At 33.7% G+C, this 24639-nt stretch overlaps 1 protein-coding gene across 1 annotated transcript; it reads right to left on the bottom strand.

Moving 5' to 3' along the window:
• Nucleotides 1–898: 898 nt before the first annotated feature.
• Nucleotides 899–24538, bottom strand: HELRODRAFT_108893 (hypothetical protein; the record flags this gene model as incomplete). The annotated part of the gene is made up of 8 exons (XM_009011856.1): nucleotides 899–1159; nucleotides 1219–1564; nucleotides 1722–1944; nucleotides 7177–7341; nucleotides 15402–15588; nucleotides 15849–15927; nucleotides 16194–16334; nucleotides 24337–24538. The coding sequence occupies 7 exons, from the start codon at nucleotides 24536–24538 to the stop codon at nucleotides 1317–1319; spliced, it is 1245 nt and encodes a 414-aa protein (XP_009010104.1). The 3' UTR covers nucleotides 899–1159; nucleotides 1219–1316.
• Nucleotides 24539–24639: the final 101 nt, after the last annotated feature.

Raw genomic sequence — 24639 nt, 5'->3', positions numbered from 1 at the left:
GCAACAATAAACAACAATACCGTCAACAAAAATAACAATAATACTAATAACATTAACAACAATCGAAGCAACAAAAACAAAAACAACGACGCCACTAATATTATTAAAGTGAAAGCAATAACAACAACCTACCGACAACGCAGTGGAAAATTACAGAGTCCATGAAACAAATTTAAAAATCCGTAATATAATAATAAAAATAATAATAACAACAACAACAACAACAATAATAAGAATAATAACAAGTTGAAACAAGGTCACTATAATCATCTCCACAAGGATCAATACCAGCCCAATCATCTTCATCGCCATTATTATCATAATTCTCATCATCATCATCTTCTTTTTCACCATTGCCATTACTTCAATAATCATCATAGCACATGTCAACATCAGCATACAAAAAATCATCACACTAAGTTTGATATATTAACACCGACGAACGCGTTACGTAACCTAAATTTAAGATATGTACAAATATTACTGCGGTTTGTGTGATCTTGTGTGTGTGTGTGTGTGCGCGCGTAAACATACATACATACACACACACACATACATACACACACACAAATATATATTCGGTAGAATTTATAGAATATTGTAAAAATTATGGTCTATTACCAACATATATGTATATATATATATATACATATATATATATATATATATAATACATATATATAAATATCAACAATGTTCGCACGTACGTACGAAAGTGTATGCGTGTGTCTGTGAAGCTTGAAGTATGTGTCCGTGTGTTTTATAATTTTCGCCATCATAGACAAGCAAATGTGAAACCCTCCAACAAAAATCTAAACACACGCACACGCACGCACGCACACACATACACACACACACACACACAGAGAGAAACACACACACACACACACACACGGGATGGGGAGCATGCTTTAATAAGAACAATTTAAAAACAAAAACAAAACTGAAAAAACTAATATTAATATATACATACATATATATTTTATATACATATTAATAATATATTTATTATATATATCATTTGTACATATGCATTATTGTCATCATCGTATCTATATACAAAACTAAAAAGACGCATGAAGTGCAAGTTAAGAGAAGTGAAGTGGATTGATGCAAATCAGTTCACGAATGCTTTTAAATAAATTTAATAATAATTTATTATAATTATTAAATTATTATTATTAATAATAATTTAATAATAATTTATCGATTGATCTGTCAATCGATAAACTCAATTCAACCAACCCATCAAATTCCATCAAACCAGTATATCATATAAATTAATAAATTAATAAATAATTAAATTATTAATTTATTTATTTTTCATCATATATATCAAAGTACTCAGTCAAGAGGGGTGGCAGATTGCCCTTCTTCAAGGTCAAATTGTACAAGGTCAAACTGTGATCGTGACCCAATGACCTCAAGTTGACCAGCTTCATGAGTAGTCTGGCGAGGTAGTTTTTCTGCGAGGTCCTCCTCTTCTCCACGTAGCTGACCAGTACATCCAGGTAGACTTCCTGTAGTTTCAAGACGAGTTCAGGCTGCGTTAGGCCTGGTCGCTCTGCAGAGGTTTCACGTTGGAGCATGTTTTAATTAAGGTCAGTTGATTAAGTTGAGGTAAACCGCAAATCAATCAACTAGCCAACCAACCAATCAATCAATCAATCAACCAGCCAGCCAACCAAACAACCAGCAAGCCAGCCAGCCAGCCAACCAACCTGCAAATATGGAAATGGCGATGAGCAGGGCGTACTCTGTATTGTCGACGAGGAGTTGATTCATGGACTTGGAAAACTCGAACATCTTGCCGATGATTTCCTTGAGGCCGCCCAGAATCATGCTGTCAGGAGTGAAGAGGGTTCCGTGGGCGAACACGATGGAGTTCGTCTCAGGATCGTACCTTCTGGCTGTCCTCAACATCATCACTTCTGAAGAAGAAGCCTGCAGAAGAGTTCGCTTGTGTACGCTTGTGTACGTGCACTTGTATGTGTGTGCGTGCGTGTACTGCTAAGGCAGAAACATGCGTGTACGTTACGTACGTGCGGGCGCGTAAACTATATGCACAATATTCACATCATTGTATAACAGGCGAGCAAATATATGGAAAGTATTCGAACACACTGTGTCGAAAAATGTTCAATTGGTCCACATTATATGAGCATATGTTTGTTTGTCTGTCTGTCTGTCTGTCTGTTTGTTTGTTTGTATGTATGTATGTATGTAAAAATGAATGTATGAATGTATATATGTATGTATGTATGTATGTATGAATGAATGAATGAATGAATGAATGAATGAATGAATGAATGAATGAATGAATGGACAATTAATTAATTAAAATGAATGCTACCTCATGCGATATGAAACTAATATTTCTAATGAAAATGTGTTGTTATGTTGCAGTTGAACTACACACGAAGTAACAAAGCGTGAAGTAACGTACAAGTACAACACAGGTGTTTGTTTATGGTGGTTAGAGAGCCATCAATAATAACTGATAATAATGATTTAACACGTGTTATGCAAATGAATCCCATGAGGCTGTAATTAATTAATTATTTTAATTAAATATTCTATTTGATTACCAATTAATTAATTAATAATTAAAACTAAATATTCTATCTAATTAATTAATTTATCTCGCGTTGAAAACGAGATAATTATTACGCAAATTATTGAAAACTGATGATGATTACGAAGATGAAGATGATTGTGACGACGACGATGACGACGATGATGACGATGATGACGAAGATGATAACAATGATAATGTAGATAGTTAGAAGAAATGTCATGACTAAAACGACCAATGATGATAAAGAAGACGATGATGTTGTTGTTGATGATGATGATAACGGAAAATTCCAGGGCTACGATGTTGATGATGATGATGATGTAAGGATAATAACGAATGTGATGATAGAAAAGATGAAGACTTTGATGAGAAATGACGACAACAAAGACAACAAAGACAATTACGACAACAAAGACAACGAAGACAATTACAATAATAATTACGTAATATTTACAAAACTGACAATTAAAACAATGACTAGAACACGTTTTTACAAAGTTTTAAGTTGAGTTGATGGATAGATAATGAAGGAAGATGATTAATTTCCTAAAAAGTTCATGGAAAAAAAATTGTTTCGCCAAAAAAATATGAAAGCAAGTGAAGATGCATTTAATTATTTTCAAATAAATATAGAAAGTAATTAATGAAAAAATATAAAACCATATTTAACAGCTAAATATATACACATATACACACTATATACATACACTAGAAACAATTAAAACGACAAGTATATCAGGCTCATCTGAACGTAAAATATTTTTCTACAATTCTGTCCTTAGAACTTCTCAAAAATAGAATCACAACACGACAGTTGGGAATCTCCTTGCAGTTGATCCTAGCCACTGCACTAGCAATGCCAGGCATCTTAACCATTACACTATCAAGCAGGCCATATGTAGGCCTAGGATAACAAGTCATAATTATCAAGCAGGTCATATCTTACTAGTAATTCGATTCAAGTATCTTTTAATTGGAAGCGACACTTATCAAGTTAAGGCTTAAAGTTATTTATTATACATAATATATTTATATACAATGTACATGTATATTTATACTAATGTTTTGTTTTATTATTTTATTTAAAAATATTAATATATGAACGATAATACTCAATTTATTGAAAACACATTAAAGTGTTTTACCATATCTATCGTTAAATATTGAATTGTAATTCTTCAGAATGTCATGTTTGCTTGCTTGTTTGTTTGTTTGTGTGTGTGTGTTTGTGAGTGTGTGTGTGTGTATGTATGTATTTATGTACATGTACATTTATGTTTGTTTGTTTGTTTGTATGTTTGTTTGTTTGTTTGCATGTATGTGTGGAGTGAGTGTGGATGTGAGTGCGTGAAACGTTTATATCATGCAATCGACACATATTTTCATCACTAAGTGCTTTCCTTGTAAATAATAACATCATTTATTCTGAGAAATTTTTTTTATCAATAGAAAATAAATCTAAGAGTCATTGAAGATATTTTTTTTCCTGTTTCAATTATAATTAATTGCATTACTCTGTTATTTGAAGGCTTGTCATTAAACTTATTGAGATGCCTTCAATGAGTTTACCTGTTTGATTAATTGAAAAGTACTTATTAGATAAAATTTTTGAAAGAGAGGGGAATTGAAATAATTAAAATTTTTCTTCAAGTAACTGAATTACTTTATGTTGCTATTTTCAAAATAGAATACGCATTTATGAATGTATATCCACAGATGTGTGTGCGCGCGTGCGTGCGTGTTGGCGTGTAATTGTGTATGTGTGTGTGTGTGGGCGTGTTTTTGTGTGTGTGTTTGTGTGCATGTTACTTTTCTAAAATTAAAAAACTTTCTCACAAATAGATCTTTTTGTTGCAGTTATTTTTAGCATAAACATCTCAACTGTACTCTAACTGAACAAGCCTAAACAACGAACGCAAAAATAAACATACCGATTGACGGGCTGCTAAAATAATGAAATTTTTTGTTACCGAAATATCTACACAATAATATGAGAGTGTTGGCGTGATATAAACGCGTCAAAAAATTATTCTGAAAAAAAAACCAGGTCCTTTTTTATAATTTAAAATATGGGCTTCACAATATGACAACATAACATGACATAAGACACAACATAACCAGAGTAGGTGAATGAATGAATGAGTGAATGAGTGAGTGAGTGAGTGAGCGAATGAGTGATGAACAGTAAGTTTGATGACCTGAATCGATTAATAAGATTCATCTGATTAATTCAAAGTCAGATTTCAATGTTTCGCTACGAGAAGCAATAAAAACGAGCAAGAGAATTATTGAAATTGAATATACGTCGCTAAATGTCCTGTTCAAAATATGCATACACACGCTAAAACGCCATTTTAAATATGTAGGATGTTAACAGTAGAGGAAAGGTACATAAGAAGATTCATCGGGGACAGCTACAAAATGATCCGACAATCTTCTTGGAATATCCTTGCATTCAAAGCCGGGTACTACAGCGAAGGTTTCTAGAAATTTCTCACGATTACATCTCACCTTCATTCAAATGAGTATATAACTATAATATATTCAGCAGGTAGGTCAACAATTTTTGGTTGGATGATCTGTCAGACATGGGTAGGGCAGCTGATAACATACACACACACACATAACATACACACACACACACAAACATATAACACACACACACATACATGTGAGTAGGAAGTATGTATGCAGGATATGATAGTATGTAGACAAGCCTGTTCATGATATTAATATAGAGGTAAAAATGAGAAACAAAATAGCACAAACAACAATAACAACGACGACCCTTAGATGTTGCCGACGATCCAATGAAAACCTGTTATACCATCTGTTACTCGTTGAATGTTGTTGTTGTTGTTGTTGTATTTATAGCCAGCAGATGAGTAAATACACCAGGCCTATGCAACAAGCAGACAATGCGCACCTACCTATGTGATGCTGTGGATACATTTGCCTTTTTGCACTAGCATAGTTTCACTCGAAGCAAAAAATACGTATGCGCCTTCGTACACCGTGTGTGGCGAGTGTACGTGCGTGTGTGTACGTGCGTGTGCGTGTGTGCATAGCACACAAAATGTTTGAGCTTCGGTTATATTTGTTTTTCTGTTTAATCTCTTTGACAACGGCGATGTTTTAACTAATAAGTTTTGGGAGAGAAAGATGAAATAGAAAATAAAAATGTTGACCTAAATCTATTTTAAAAAAGTAAAAATAATAATGATAAATAAATATTGAAAAAAAACGCCTCTTGATTTGTGAGGAATAAAGATTAGGCGGAAAAATGTCACGGGAAAGCGAAGTGATGAGTAAAAGTAAATTTATATCTGTGTGTGGAGATGCATAAACAAACAAACAAATGAACGAACAAACAAACGAACGAACGAACAAACAAACATCAATGAATAAATAAAGTAGATCGCATAAGAAATCTAATTAAATAGATAATATTTTTGTGTTAATGCATTTATTTGTGAAGACTAGAAAAATTTCGAACGTCATAACATCCCCTCAATCATCATTCTCACCATCATCATCTCAGTCATCATCATAATCAACTTCACCATAAAAACGAACGAATCGCAACCACGACGGCACGTCGAAAGTGTAGTTAAAAACACGACCACTAGAACACGAGCCACCATCAACGACAAGCCAGCCAGCCACATTATGTCGTTACGTTCTACAATGTTCTCGTTCACTCGCCACATATCAACAACTTCTTAGAACGACAAAAATAAACGAAGCCATGTATAAAATATATTTCATAACGTAAACAACATTACAACTATGGCACGTTCAACAAACAAACAAACAAACAAACAAACAAACAAACAAACAAACAAACAAACAAACAAACAAACAAACAAACAAACAAACAAACAAAAAAACAAACAAGCGAACAACCGAACAAACGAACAAAATAAAACAACCAAGAGCAAATGAACAAACAAGAAGTAATAGACATTTAATAATAATGACTCAATCTTCATTCGTTTTAATACAGACGCATCTAAATATCTCAAATGTATGAATATTTTCCATCTTACCAACGCGAGCTTGTATACGATTATACCCACAGATTCATTAAAATGTCAACGTAGCCAAACTAATCCTGGCGTTATGTGAACGCACTGCTAACGTAAAAGTTATCGTTCGTGATTGATTATTTTATATAAACGCATTTGCGTTTCAGCAGTCCTCAAGAAAAAATTTCAATTGGGAAAATAAATCAGTTGAATGATGTAGAAATAACGCAGACATCAGCTATAATTTGGATAACATCATTATAACTACTAAGAATATTATCATTATCGCCATCATCATTACCATCACTCTCCACATCATCATCATCACCATCATCATCACCATCATCATCATCATCACCTGCACCATCAGCAGCAGCATCATCATCACTATCATCATCACCTGCACCATCAGCAGTATCATCATCATTATCACCATCATTACTATTGCCTGCACCATTATTATCGTTATCGTCATCATCATCATCATCATCACCTGTACCATCATCATCGTTATCATCATCGTCCCCACTATCATCATCAGCATCATCATTACAAATATTACCTACGAACCTTGAGTAGTATGATTTGGTCTTCCTTAAGCAGGCCTCGGAAGCCAGGCAGGTTCTTGGCGAATTCGACAATCAGCCTCGTCACCAAGATGGCCATCTCGACCATGTAAACAAAGATGGCGTCGCTCAATTCCTCTTCCGTTTTCGATTGTTGCATTTTTTCGTGCTGTTGTACGTAAGGGTGATGATGGTGATGATGGTAGTTGTGATGATGACGATGATGATGATGATGACAATTGGTTGGTTATGATGATATTGTGGTGATGATGGTAGCTGTGATGAGGATGTTGTGCCGCTGATGATGTCGAAAAGTATGAAAATGATGATTCGAAATGATCATTATTAACTAGACGATGGTGATATAAGAAATGCGATGGTGATTAACTATGACCCAAATAAGATGTAACGACAAGAGAATCAACAACAAAATCAGCAAAAACCAAACCAACAACAACAACAAATAAACAACAACAACAACAAAACAACAAAAAACAACTCTAATGATATAATAAATATCAAAGAAAACGTCCAAAATAGTAGTATTGCTTCAGAGGCGCCTGAAGCTAGCGTCCAGACGCAACGGATGTTAGATAGCGATGATGAATCAATTTTAAACTGTGCGCTTTGGCGTGCATAGCAAAAGATTTATAATTACTAAAATACATTATATTATATTATGCTATATTATATTATATTATGCTATATTCTATTATATTATATATTATATTTATTTATGTGGATGACAGTGCATTTCAGAAATATAGATCGGTAAATATAATAGGTATATCCGTTGTGAAATTTTAAAATAATATGATGATGAATGACACGGTGATGAAAAAAATGATGTAATGGCGAGAAAAATAGTCGTAATTAGTAGAATTGTGAGTGAAAATAGTAATCATGGTGACGACGACGACAACGACGATGATGATGGTGATGGCAAGAAATTATTAAAGAAGACAGTTATATTGGCAAATGAATGATCAAAATGATGAAAAAAATTACAATAAAATAATGATAACATGGCGACAATATTAACAACAAATTGACAACTAACTAATCAAAGGTAATGATGATGACGGAATGACATTACAATAATAGCGACTGTGAAATGATAAGTAAAAAACCCTTGATGACGATGAAGACGAAGACGATGAGAAGGATGATGACGATGACGTCTGTTGACGTCTGTTTCTTCTTACAGCAAGAGTCTGCTAAGAAATAGGCAAACAACAAAGACGATGAAGACGAAGACGATGAAGAAGAAAAAGAAAAATAATAAAATGAAAACAAAAATAAAAATAGAAAAGTAGGGCAGCATGAAAAAAAGACGGAAACGCAAGTAATCGTCGTCGTCGCTCCAGCCGTCGCGTAAGCTGCGATGCATCAGTACTTTATATCTAATGCATTTATACATATACTTATATTTAATTATATTTATGTTTTTATTTATTCCCAATTTATAACCAAGAAATAAATCATGCTTGTGAAAGGGGAGATAAACAAACACACAAAAGACACACAGACAGACACACAAACAGACACACAGACAGACACACAGACAGACACTCAGACAGACACTCAAACAGACACACAGACAGACACACAGACAGACGCACAGACACCTAGTCCCTTTTTCATATAATGCTGTTTAGGCATTTAAACTCATTCATGTAAAAAGTTTTACGATCCATTTGTAGAATGTACCCATCCATGTATACAACCTGGAAAGATACAAACACTGTAGACATAAGCAGCAGGTAAGCAAAAAAGAGCTATCTAATGTATCATTTATGATATATTCATCTATTAAGAACATTCGTTCGTGCTATCATCGTCAGAAATATTGTATCTAACTCTATCATCGTAACAATTACTATCACTGTATCATTGCATGTATCGAAATCTATCATCAACCCTATTATAAGTGTCAGCTTTTTCATGAACGTAAATATTGACCAAGAATGAACAAATAAAGTTGTTAAAAAACGTGGAAAAACATGCTAAAAAGACATCTATGTGAGTGTATATATATATATATATATGTGTGTGTGTGTGTGTGTGTGTGTGTGTGTGTGTGTGTGTGTGTGTGTGTGCAAGGTTTATAAAAATAGAGTTATCCTTTATTCAGGTAACTATAGTTTAACTCTTAACGCTGATGCTGAAGATTTATTTAAGTTAACATGAATGTTTGTTTCAAAGAGCTGTTTATCTACCTGTCATTTGCTTGTTTATTTTACTTAGTCTTTATTTAATGCAGTCTGACTGAGAATTCATTGCAAGTAGAAGTCCTTGATAAGTTAACAACAATTCCCGTAAGCTAGTATTAAAATTTGAAAGACATTAAACATTTTTATTCCTAAAATTCTCAACCTTGAAACACATACAATCATCTAAGCAATCGAAGGCACATATACACACACAGACACACACACACACACACACACACACACACACACACACACACACACACACACACACACACACACACACACACAAAGACACATGCACAGTGGCACACACGCACATAGCACAAATATTTACACACATATCCTCTACGCATTACACATTTAAGTTATCGATGTTTGCCAAAAAAAATTTTTTCAAAAAATTAAAATAAAATAAAATAAAACAACTTCAGAGCATATTTATTTGACATTGTTTGTCTACTGATCAATAGTGAAAGAACATTTGTTTGTACGAACAAATGTACAATATGTCAATTGTCGATACATCAACACGTCATTCCATCCTTTCATAACTCTTTTTAATCATCTTTCTCATCAAACTTTATCTACGAATTGTCATTTTAATGACATTTTCATCATCATTCTTGCCAATATCATATCATCAACATTTTATCTACATGTTGTCATCCTATTGGGGTTTTTATCACCATTTTTTTTAACCATTTTCACCACAAATGTCTAGTCATCTTCATCGTCGTCGGCTTCATCACTATATTCTTCATCACCAACCTCATAACCTCATAAATTCTTACATTAGATAACTGGTAGATTCAGCACTAATACATTCACACAAGTGTCATCAAGTTGCACCCATTAAAGTCACATCAGTAGCGAAATTAACAACAACAACCAACAACAACAACAAAAAAGAAATGACATTAACAACAACAAAAAAAGAAACGACATCATCATCGGCAACAACAACAACAACAATTACAGCATTGTTTGCTTTCAACAACATCAAAAACAACAGCAACAACAACATCGATAAAAGCTGTAGAGTACAACGTAGAGAACAACACTAACATTTTACTGCAACAGCAATCACCATTTCTCATTCTAATACTACCAACACAATGAATAGAACCCTTGCTAACCGTAAAGCAATTAACAATAATGACAGCAACAACAACAACAACAACAAACAACAACAACAAAAAACATCAATAACAACATTACTAATAATGATGAGAGAATACGAAGAAAAAGATTAATAAGAATAAGAACGCAACGTTAAATGATAACCATAAAAAATGACGATTTTAATAGTATGAAAATAATAAATGAAATAAAAATTAATTCAGTTTATTTATTTAATTAATTTATTAATTTATTTAAAAAAATAGGTGAAGAATGATTTAATTAATATCGGTTCCTTGGAAGAGGCCGAAAAAAAAAATTTTTTCATTTGACAAATTTTCTAAAAAATAAGTAATCGTTCTTTGACAATAAAAGCATAACAAATCTAATTTAAAAGAATATTTTTTTTACAAAAATAAAAAAATTATTTAAAATAAAAATATGTCAAATAAAATAACGAATAATAACATCATAATAAAATAATAATTGTTATTATATAACTGCTATAAAAATCTGAAATTTCAGAAAGAGAGAGAGTGAAAGAGAGAGAGAGAGAGAGAGAGAGAGAGAGAGAGAGAGAGAGAGAGAGTGAACGAAAGAGAAAAATAGAGAAAGAGGCGAAAAAAATGTGATAAAAGCAAGCAAAATGCACCCACCCATGCATGCGACGTGAACACTGAATGATAGAAAGATGAAACAAATGAATTAAAAGCAGCATGAGAAGGAGAGAGAATGTAGAAAAATATGAGAGAACATGATGGAAAGATGAAAAGAAGGAGATAAAAAGAATGAATGTTTATTCGGTGCATGTGTTGAGATTGTTTCGCTTTCACTGACATGAGATCTGAGTATGTGTCAAGATCAAAAAATGTTATAAAATGTAGTTTTTATACTTTTAACAAATTCTGTCTGGTAAATGTCCTAAAAATTTCCATTAAAATTCATTTTGCTTCCACGTATCGTATTTCCAGAATATAAAAACTAGAATATAGTGATAGTGATGATATCACAATCAGGACTGCTTTGGTTGTCATAACCATAATGAGAATGATGATGACGATGATGGTAATGGTGATGATGATAGTTATGACGAGGGTGATGGTTATGATGATTACAACGATCAATCATCATAATTATCTGCGATATTCTCGTTATATATGTTGTCGGCGGTCTAGCAGCCAGTTGCTAAAACAGTAGTTGTTTAGTTTACGCTGACGATGACGTCATAATTGCACACAGTTGACTGAATTGAAACAAAAGAAGATAATCCCCTGTCATTAACTGTAAACAATAAATGCTATGCTACGTTCATTCAATTAAATAACGGACGAACGAACGAACGAATGAGTGAATGAATGAATACCAAAAAAAAATAGAAAACTAAGTTGATGAATAAATAGAAAATAGAAACTGCACGTACACTAACACTGCTTGACAACAACGTACGGACAAACAAACAACAAGCAATGAAACGATGGCATTTCGAGTGAAGGAATTAAAGAATTAATGAGAAAACGAACGAATGACTGAACAAACGAACGAACAAATAATGAATAAACGAACGAATGAGCGAGCGAACGAACGAATGAGTGAAGGAAGAAATTAAAAAACGGACGAACGCATGGACAAGCGCAGCTGAACATCGACCATAAACTCAAACGAAGAGAACAGCATTAAGAAGGAACGAAAACAAATGAAAACCGCACGCGTGTAGAATCCTCCAACCCTGCATAATCGATAATGGGAGCAGCGAAAAAAATCGCTAAAAAATTCACCTGCAAGTAAATTGGAAATTAATTCGCAAACAACGAAACTAAAAATATACTAATACAAAAACAAACAAACAAATGAATACATACAAATAACGCGTACAAAAAATTGTTCATAAAAATTTCCACAAAAAAAACACGATCCTTGAACGATAGATACATAGGCACAGGTCAGAAACAATATGAGTAGAGTAGAACTGCGCGATATATAAGGCCAGTAGTATTGCATTCGTCGTCAACCGAGTTGCAGGACAGATACGATACGATACCATTCGATACGATACCATTCAAAACGATACGATGCAATGCAATGAGTGTGAGAGAGATACGTGCATATAGTTTTGTATTGTGTATTTATGATGATACACACACGTCTGTATTGTATTTCTGTGGTACATCAATCATAATACGCATGTGTGTCATATCATGTTGTATTTCTCGGATACAGAAGTAGTAATACAGAAATTGGTATTGTATTTTTTAAATACACAAATATTGATACACATATTTGTATTGTATTTTTATTGTATTTTCGCAATACACCAATCACAAAACATTAATTTGTATTGTAGTATTGTAATAATAGTATTGTGATACTAATACTTACCGACACACAAGCAAACACAAAAACTTAGATATATATCAACACTCATTTTTATTTTCACATGAATAAAATGGATGAACAATAGTTAGTTAATTTTTACGCGTAATGCGATTCGCAAAGTTCCAAATAAAATGCATGCAATTAAAAAATTTTTAAAAACAGAATAAAAAAATTAAATAATAAAAAATATATACAATTAGAAGCTGAATGTTTTATAATCAGATAAAAATCTCTAATTCAATCCGTTCATACGCTCATTCATCCATCCATTCGCTCATCCATCCACCCATTCATTCTTTCATTCATCCATCCATTCATTCATTCATCCATTCATCCATTCATTCCTCTACCCACGCATTTATTCATACATCCTTCATTCATCTCTCCAATCACCCAATACAACAAGCTCATAATAAGTTCTTTTTTTCCTCTATATAGAAAATTTCGTTTTGTGCAAAAATGAAAAAGTGAAAAAGAGATAGATGCAAAGAAAGAGAGAGAGAGAGAGAGAGAGAGAGAGAGAGAGAAAGAGAGAAAAGAAATAAATCAAAAAAGAAAGTGAAGGAAAAATAGAGTGAGAGAGAATAAAACTTTGAAAACAAACAAGATAGGCGAAGAAATAGAGCAGTAAGAAGACTGCATTGGAGGAAAGTAGGCCAATCTTACAAGGCAAACACGTTGTGTTGGACTTGTTTGTTTGTTTGTTCACGTTGATATGACGACGATCAGATAATGAAGATGACAACGACGATGATGAAGACGATGATGAAGACGATGATGAAGATGGTGATGAAGATGAGAATGATAAGGATGAATAAGGAGACGATGATAGGGGTGATAACATAGAAAATAAAGATGATGCTGATGATGAGTGGAATGATTATGATGAAGATGGTAAAGATGATGAAGATGGTAAAGATGATGAAGACGAAAAGATCGGTGATCATGATAATGATGATAAAAGAGACAACGGCAAAGTTATGACGAAGATGATAACAAAGATGAAAACAAACATCATTACTACTACCGCATGATGTTGCTGATGATGTTACGTCGATGATGATGACGATGGATACAAAGTAGGATGATGGTGGCGACGATGATGACGATACCAAACAATCAGTGATTACAAATTATTTCAGCTGTCCAAGGGATAAACATTAGAATGAAAAGAGATCAAGAAATAAACAAGCGGGCGAACAAAATAAATGAAAGCAGATAGAAAAAACGCAACAGTAATAATAATAATAATAATAATAATAACAATAATAATGAGAACGATCTTTTATTCATTTATAATAACAATAATAATAATAATAAGCATCAATTGTTCTTGTCTTTAATACTTGAGTATATTTGTCCTAGATAGATTGATTGAATACTTTTACGAGAACTTCACTTCACACACACGCTCATACACACACGTACACACACACACACACACATATATATATATAAACACGCACATACACACACACGCATAAATGCACGCATTGGTAAGGACTTGTGTACCTACACAACAAGCACACATTCGGAAAAGTACTCGCAAAAACGTACACGCACACAAACCAACGCATATTTATACATAGGGAAATCTTTTACTCACCATGAACTCTTGAAAATTTAATTTATTTTTTTCTCATACAATTTTTTGGTTATTCGTGTTGTTGCACTCTTCTTTCGTTTTTATTTAATTATTTATTTTTTTTAAATGCATGTCTCTCCCTGTCTCTTAAATGCATGTATCTAATTATTTATTTTTTTTAAATGCATGCCTTTCTCCTTCTCTCCCTCCCCCCTCTCTCTTTCTCTCTCTCTCCCTCACTATTCAACAAAAATGCACTGAGAAATAAGTGCTAGAAATGGTTTTCTTGTCGCAACAGAACAACAACAACAACGAACCAAAACAACAAACCACAAAACAAAATAAACCACAACCAATTAATGTCATTAACTACAGCAACAAAATAACATTAATATCAACAACAACCACAACAAAATAACAACATCAACGACACCCCCAAAAAAAACAGCAAAAACATCAACAATATTAACAACTATACTACATATACCATACCGCCAACTTATAACCATAATCAACAACATTAACGACTATACTGTATACACCATACTAGCTATTATACATCAATGACATTAATGACAACAACAAAATAACTTAACAACAAAATGCTATCATTATTAAATAACTTTAAAAATACATCATCATCAGTGTGGCAAACTCGAAGGTAGTATATTGCGTTTTCTAATGCATAAAGTATAAGTTATAGAAAATACAAAAACATACATGGGCAGAAAAATAATCTAACAAACAACTAATAAAAACCAAGAAAAATGTAACCCTGATAAAATAATATAATATATGCCATCCAACAACAACAACTACAACAACAACAGCAGCAACAACAACAACTCCAGTACAACAGCATCAACAACAACAGCAACAGCTCCAACTTCAGTACAACAACAACAACAACCAACAAAACATGCACCGACTGACCGTCACTAATTTGAGGTCGTCACTACTGGGCAGTTCGTACTTGTCTTGCAGGTGAACAATCCTCTCAATGAGCTCCTTGTAATCCTCACTCAACAACGATAGGACGTCTTTGCTGCCGCTGATCGCCAGCGCTGCTAAAGCTGGTGTGTTCGCTGCAGCCGCTGCTGTTGAGGGCGTCGATGACGAGTCAGAACTGTAATTGTTGGTGGTGTTGGTTGGTATCGGTTAATGATAAAATCTTTTGGCTTGTTTTTTACTTATAGTCATAAAAATTTGTTACTATTAAAATTCTTAGTATAATATATAGAAAGCCTTGTGTACATTATCTGCAACAAATCCATAGCAAAACACTGAGGCTAATATCATCAAATCGAAATGGCCATAATCGCCAATCGTAATCATCGTCGGCGTCATTATCAGCGTCACCATCGTCGTCATCACATCACCACCAACCTAGTTGATAATTCTTTCTTCTTCATCTTCATCTTCCTCTTTGAGTTACGTATGATACACTGGTGTTCTGTTAGCAGGCCTGAATAGGTTTTCGTTTGTGTATCGCTAACAACACCTCATTCCATAGATAGCATCCAAACTATTCCAATTCATGTCATCTCATCTCAATATCTTATCCTAAGTTATACTAACAAGTCATTTCATGTTACCCCCACATCTCCTCATTCGAAGTTTTCTCAACATCCCAATCCATGTTATCCCGACATGTCGATTTAAGTTATCACAACCTACCATTTCACATTATCCAAACGTACCACCACCGAATTCCCATCTCAGTGTACTAACACTCCTCTCGCATTCCGACTTGCTTGCACCTCTTGAGACGGCAGGCCGGACACTTCCTTCTCATCCACATGTCCATCTCGCAGTCGCCACCGTACTTGCATTGGTAGTGCAGTTTGCGGGTGATTGTCCTCCTGAAGAAACCTAAGTGGTCGGTTGGTTGGTTAGTTGTTTGGTTGAGTGATTGGTTGAGTGATTGGTGAATGATTGAGTGATCAGATGGTTGGTTGATTGATTTGATTGGTTTGTTGGTTGGTTGGTTTGTTTGTATGTTGGCTGATTGGTTTGTCGATGTGCTGATTATTTAAATGAATGATTTATTGAGTGATAGCTTTTGTTTTCTAGCAAATCAAGTGATCGACAAATTAACTGAATAAGTTGTTGAATGATTGATTGAATTGTCGAATGAACAACTAGTGGAATAATTAAATAAATTTGTAGACAATTCAAATAAATTTTGAAGGTTAACATTTTTTTTAATAAACAGAAACTTCAATCAGACGATCAAAAAATTAGCAAGTTTAGTGAGATTAAATAGCTAATTAAGAGGTGATGAACTGTTTTGAGCAAGTGCTCATAAACAATATATTCATATTCATTCATTCATTCATTCATTCATTCATTCGTCCAATCATTGATTGATTGACTGATTGATTGAGTCATTCATTCATTTATTCATTCATCCATCTATTGATTGATTGACTGATTGATTGATTGAGTCATTCATTTATTCATTCTTTCATTGCGATTTTGGGCCTACATAATAACTTGAACATATTGGTTGAAAAGTTGTTTACAGGCACAATGCAGTCTAATTTTTGGCCTTGGAGAGGAGATTTAAAAATCAACAAAAACAAATTTTTAAATTCATTTTAAACTTATAATTAAAAAAACTTTTTAAGATACGTTCGTTCTTTTTTTATCATGCAGTTAGTTGTTTTTGAAAGCTCAATCAGATACTATAACCACACATTTGATTAAATTTAGTGGCTGGGTGTGAGATGGTTTATGGTTTATCAAGTTGAGTATCTTTAATCTTTAAGCTGTTTCTACTTACGCTAAGATGTTTTTAAGTTCTCTCTTTTTCCCTATCCCTCTTTCTTTCTCTCTCTCTCTCTCTCTCTCCTCTCTTCTCCCTCTCTCTCTGGTGCGCGCGCGTGCGTACAAATTCTACAAATTGCAGTTTTTTCAACTTATTAAACGACCCATTAAGAGTTAATTATTCATTTAAACAAAACCATAGAGTTAATTGCTCACTCAGAGCGAAGTGTGAAGCATGCCGTAGATACATGTAGCGACAAGATTTGTACTTTCATGCTATTTCAACAATCACACAAAAAGTTTTTTCTGATTCAACTCCTTCAATTAGCCAATTCTTAGTTATTTAATTAACCATCTTAATTATTGTTAGTGTGAATTTTTACTAAGCTTACGTAGTTGTGGTTATGTTTTATATAAATGCTTCTTTTGTTGATGGCTCCTATTTCTCAACTCATCAAACCATCTTTTATTGTGTTCATCTTTCTTGCAAGAATGATGAAACTACGTGATGATGTATAATCATCTATATCATCATTTCATTCATCATGTGAATTGTGATGATCATCATCGTCATCAGCATCACTTTTGTAAATAACATAATTTCGATTCCCCCTACATTGTCGTCATCATCATCCCATCATCTTCATCATTATCGCCATTATATGACCAAAACATAACCATCATTATAATCGTCATCCTCGTCATCGTCTTCATCATCTTTGTCATTTATTCTATTTAAAAGAAGTTACGAAATCTTTGAAGGATTTGGACGGCCATTCCATCCATCCCTCAATACACCCATTATCTTTTTATCCCCATCTCCAGGTGCATTATTCAAACACCATCATTGAGATCACCTCCTAAGCCATCATCACTATCATCACCACCATAACCATCACTATCATCATCACCACTACCATCAATATCATCATCACCATTACCATCCTTATTATTATCATCATCATTACCAGCATCGTAATCAACAGTGATCCAAACATCATTATCACAATCGTAACTGTTGTTACCGTATTTATATCAGTAGATATCAGTTTGATTTCCATAACGAATTAACGTCACATCATATAACAGTAAGATGTTGATTGACACAGCGGTTGATTTCATTATCATTAGCATCAACATTATCATAAACATTATCATCAACATTATCACCATTGTCATCATCATCATCACAAACATCATCAACATACACATCATCATCAACTTACAATACTGTTATTGTCGTTAACATTATTGTTATAATTAAAAAAGTCTAGAGATAATTTACTTTAAAAAATTGTTAATTAACATCAGAACTTAATTTCGGCAGCTTTTCCTTCCACTGAAATGATAAATTTATGTTGTGAGAAACATTTTACATTTTAAATCGGTCAAACAAATGACAAAAAAAGTTTACCAACAGTTGAACCTACTAGTCTATCAACACTCAGATAAACTGGGTTTATCACAAGTCAAATTTAGTTTATGTTTAAAAGACGTTTAAAAAAGAGTTGAACTATTTTTAAATCTTTATTTCTTGTTTGCTTAACTTCATTTTTGTTGAAAGAAATGAAAAATTTTGGGACCAGAAAAAATTTCTTTTTCAAAAAGTCGACGGCCTGCGGCAAGACAAACAGTTCCTTTTAAAAGACGGAGAAACATTTTTCTTTGGAAAAAAAAACGAAGGATAATGAGAATGTTGACGGGCAAGATGACGACGACAAAAACAAACTAATTATGACGATGATGATGGCAATGACAAAATTTTTATTAGCAGTCTGATATAACAAACTATATCAGCTGAGATGTATGCAGGCACACAAAACGCATGCACGCTCATACACACACAGAGACAGACAGACGAACACAGACGCACTCACACACACACATGCACACAAAATTTAGATTAAAGTATTTATATGTAATACATTCTATTGTATCTCGATTTTGTATTTTTACAGATACTTAAGTATGTATTAATTGTATTAAATGTTTGAATGTAGTGTTAAATGTGGTATGTTATAAAGAAAAAGAAGTGCATTGTAAAATTATAAAAAAAAGAAAAATAAAAACATTGAAAATGGTAAATAAAGTTCAATCTTTAAAATATCAAAGGCCATTTTAAAAAAGAAAAATTTAAGATTCAAGGAGCGTTGTCTTATGCTTAGAATTATTCATAAGAGTTACTAAAGCTTTCATCACATATCGTTTCATCATGTTTTATCATATCTCTATGATATTAGAAGTCTTCAAATTCGATAAAACCTGCCTAGCAAACTTAGAAACGTTTGCATGCAACATACCGAACAGACACAATGACACATTCATCGTATAAACTCGATCATTCATTTGGTTAATCATTCATTCATCAACTAATTGATCCAATCAGTCATTCGTTTATTCACACACACACACACACTCACTCACTCACTCACTCACTCACTCACTCACTCACTCACTCACTCACTCACTCACTCACTCACTCACTCACTCACTCACTCACTCACTCACCCATTCATTCATTCATTCATTCATTCATTCATTCATTCATTCATTCATTCATTCATTCATTCATTCAAAAATCATGTAACAGATTCACTCATGCATGCATGCATGCATGCGACGTTGTATGAACGCACGTCCCGGTCTTCTTAACCTAAAAATTTTTTTTTACTTTTTATAACGATGAAACGCAGTAACAATGAATTAACTGAGTGACTTAGTGAATGAATGAATGAATGAACGAATGAATGAATGAATAAATGAGTGAATGAATGAATGAATGAGTGAATTAATGGGTGAATGAATGAGTGAATGAAAAATTTATTAACGCATTTTATTTATTACAATGTCTGTCTGAGACTTGGGTAAAAAGAATTTTATTGCACAAATGTAAATGTTTATTTGGGTTTTGTTCATGGTTGTTTACGTAGTTAAAATCGCATAAAATTGTATTCATGCTAGCACGCAAACAAGAAATTAATTAATTAATTAATTAATTAATTAATCCATTCATTAATCGAAATCATACACATATGTGTGCGTGCGTGCGTGCATTTGTGTATGTGTGTGTAGTGTGTATGTGTGTAGATATGTAATGTGTAAGTGGGTGTGTGTGTAGTGTTTTTCATTGTGTATGTACAGTTCATGGAGAAAAATATTTTTTTTCCATGTTATAATAGTATACATAAAAGAAAAATAAGGCAGTTGTGACAAACATTTATTTGGAGTTTTGAAAACCATTACAAACCATCTAACCGCCACCAAGCATTAACCAACAACAAAAGTCACACACACACACGAACACACACACACACGCACGCACGCATACATGCACACATACACTCAAAAGCAAGCACTCATAAATACAATACCGTCACATTCACACACGAAGACATTACACAAACTCATAAGAAAACACACACACGCACACTAATTGCCGAAACAAATGGTTATACAACAGCTTATAAAATTACGCTCTTTAAATACACAATACATATAACACATCTGTAAAATTTAAAAATAAGTACCTATGACAAAACGAGTTGCTATGCACACAGAAACACACGTACACACATATGCACATATATACACATACATGTACGTACGAGTTTGTGTGTGTACGTGAGGATATGTATTTGAGACAGTGTTTCCAGGCCCAAAAGCCAAAAACATACTTGCTCCACTTGCATGAATTATAAATAAATGCTAAATAATAAATGCATGTGTATGTAAATACGTGGGTGTGTATGTGTGTATCTTTAGATGTGTGTGTGCGTGTGTGAGTGGTGTGTAGAGACCATATGTGTATATATATGTTAGTGTGTGTGTGTATAGATGCTTATTAACTTAACCTACATTAATTGCCTATAAATAACACAAATGTATGAGTTTGATTGTGTTTGCGTTGTAAATTTGTATTCGTGTGGGCCAAGAAGTGTAACATTACCTTTGAGATCCTTGAGATTGCTGTGCAAATAGGAGGAGTGAATGTGTAAATATGCTGGTCGGTTGTTCAAACAAGTTTAAGCTTACAAATTTTATATTTAATGGTCATTAACGTCATTAATCCTCATCATCATCATCATCATCTTCTTCGTCACCATCATCATCGTCACCATCATCATCATCGTCACCATCATCATCATCGTCTGAATTTTCTTCAACGTCATTATCATCGCTTCGTCTAGCCAACAATGCGATCAATTAAAAAGTCAGTGAATAAATGAATGGATGGATAAATGAATGGATGAATAAATAAATGGATGAATAAATAAATGGATGAATATGTGAATGGATGAATAAATGAATGGATTGAATGAACGAAAGATTGAATAAACGAATACAAAAATGAATGAAAAAAACAGGATAAAGGGAAGCCAATGTCTGAGTTTATAATACGCACAAACAAACTTCTTAAAAGCAAACATACAATTTTTTTAAATAAAAATTCATAAAAATTTTTCTAAAAAAAATTAATTTTTTAAAGAAAACAACCAGCCAGCCAACCAACTACCCCAATCCAAATGAAAAACACATTATTGTATGGATTTTAAACATGCTACAAAACAAATACACACACACACACACCACACACACATACACACTGGTCCATTCTCTCTCACACACTCTCTCTCTTTTTCTCTCACACACTCAGCCACTCTCTGATTCTCTCTCTCTCTCTCTCTCTCTCTCTCTCGCATACACACACACAGAGAGAGAGAGAGAGAGAGAGAGAGAGAGAGAATCACGCGTAAAGACAAAAGAAAAAATAATTGTATATATTCATTCAAAAATACAAACACACACGAATAGATATATCTATAAAATATTAATTCGGAATACTTGATATGAGAAATTATATGTCGATCAAATGTTGAATCATCTATAGACAAGCGTTCATAACAACAACCTATATAAACACACATACATACGCACATACATGGTTTCACAAAAACATACACACATACACACACACACACTTATATACATACATGCTTTTGAAAACTTTTTGATTTTAATTAGCGCTTATAAATGTTTCATTAATAATAAATAATACATACATACACACATATATAATTGAACACATACATACACACATGCATAGTTACACACATACAAAGTTACCTGCATATTCATACATATGTTTATCTAAAGAAAGCGAAAGTAAATAAATAGAGTGCATCATATGCTGTTTGTTGCACATTCAGCAGCAATAATATATAAGTCTGTGCGCACGGCAAAAGAACAAATAACATTGCTGCGTTTGTTTATTTGTCTGTATGTGTGTGTGTGTGTACGTATATGCGTGTGTGTTCGTGCGTGTGTGGGTATTTAAATCCACGTTATTTTCGTCGTCAATAACAACTACAACATCATCTTCTTCTTCATTATCACGATCATCTGGGACGGCAACAAAATCACGCATGCGTAAGATGACAAACGTGCACACACACACACACACACACACACACACACACACACACACGCACGCACGTATACAATAAACATATGCATGTTAATAAATGACTATACAGTTAGAACCAACAGAACATATCTTTACTAACATTTAAACCTAGACAAAACGCAACAACATATCTACGTGATCTACCTTATATTTGTACGTAGATGCATAGTTCAGCGTACAATGTACAAAAACACACATGTTCTATACATAAACACGCACATCACACACACACACACACACACACACGCACAACAACACACACACTGCTTATAATATATAAGGGAAATTAAAATTTAACTTTTCTCGACATTTCCACAGCGATGATGATGACGACCTGAAGGCGTTCGGTTCGGAGTAATATTGAACAAGTGCGAAATAAATACAAACACAATTATATAGGATGTGAAGACATGCACACACCCACACATACCCACCCACACACAGACACATAGATAAGCAAACACATATACAACAGGCATGCAGTCACATAAAGATGACATTGACACACATACATAGTTTGACGAAGACTGACAAACAGGAAAGTACATAAACAGACATACACACAAACAGACACACAGACAGACAGAAACACAGACATAGAAGCAAGCAGACAAACAGACAAAGACACATACAGACACACAAACGGTCAGACGAATAAGTATTGAAACAGACGTAACAATGACGCTTGGTTTATACGTTAAAAAATATAAACATCAAAAAAATAAGCAAGATGTCGATGAAAAATTATACAAATTAATCAGAGTTAAAAATCGTTTAACAACAAACATGTCTCCCGATGATGATGGTGACGGTGATAATGGTGACGATGATGGTGATGGCATTAATAATGATTTCAAAAACGTTGTTGAAATGATAGTAAATGAGATGATGAACGTGATGATGTTGAAAATTGTGAAAATGACTATGACGACGATGACGACCATGGTCTCAGACAACGGCCCTACTAAAAATAAAAATATAAACTGCAGTAGTAGTAGTAGTAGTAGTAGTAGTAGTAGTAGTAGTAGTAGTAGTAGTAGTAGTAGTAGTAAAAATAGCAGCAAAAAAGTAGTAGCAGCAGCAGTAGTAGTAATAGCAAGTAACAACAGAGTGGTAGAGAACTTGGAAGTAGATAAATTATTTTCAGATGTTCGAATGCACATCTGTGCGGAGGACCACGTTGTTATTGTTGTGGTTATTGTGGCAATAGGACGAGGCAGTGACGATAATAATGATGAAAAACACGATGACGACGACGAAGACGATTATGATGTACAGAAAAGATGTACAGAATACATATGATGATGACAATGAGACCCTAACACGCACAGCATAATTGAATGCGGAAATGCAGATGATATAGTGAAACTAATGATAACAAGTAACCATATCATAAAAAAACAAATTAGCATGGCAACGAAAATGAAGTATCAACATCAAAAAAACAAGCCACCAATGATGATCTTACTCATGGAAACATCATCATTATTAGCTAGACACGTAATTTTATAATGTTGCTGATACATAACGACAAATGTTCTCAAAGTAAAATGATGATACCACCACCATCATTATCGCCATCGTCTCAATCACCATCATCTTAATCACAATCATCGTCATCACCATCACCCGCTATCTAACCTTTACATCCCTCACAGCTGAGTGTATTGTAGTGGTAACCAGACGCCTTGTCGCCGCAGATGACGCACAAATCTTCGTTGGAATGTTTTTTGATGACGTGACTGCGCGCAATTTGAGTGACCCTGGGCGGTTCTGGGGGCGGCGAACCCGTCAGAGAGATGGGGGTCAAAGATGGAAGAGGAGGACATTTTTCATTGAGCATGTTGCTGCCGCTGCTGTTACTGCAACTGCTGCTGCTGTTGGGAGTGCCGCAAGGTGTGGGCTGTTGTTGCAGCTGATGTTGTGGCTGCTGCTGCTGATAAA

This window comes from Helobdella robusta (genome assembly GCF_000326865.2).
Source record: "Helobdella robusta unplaced genomic scaffold HELROscaffold_10, whole genome shotgun sequence".
Taxonomy (NCBI): Eukaryota; Metazoa; Annelida; class Clitellata; order Rhynchobdellida; family Glossiphoniidae; genus Helobdella; species Helobdella robusta.
This window is presented reverse-complemented; position numbering and strand designations above follow the sequence as displayed.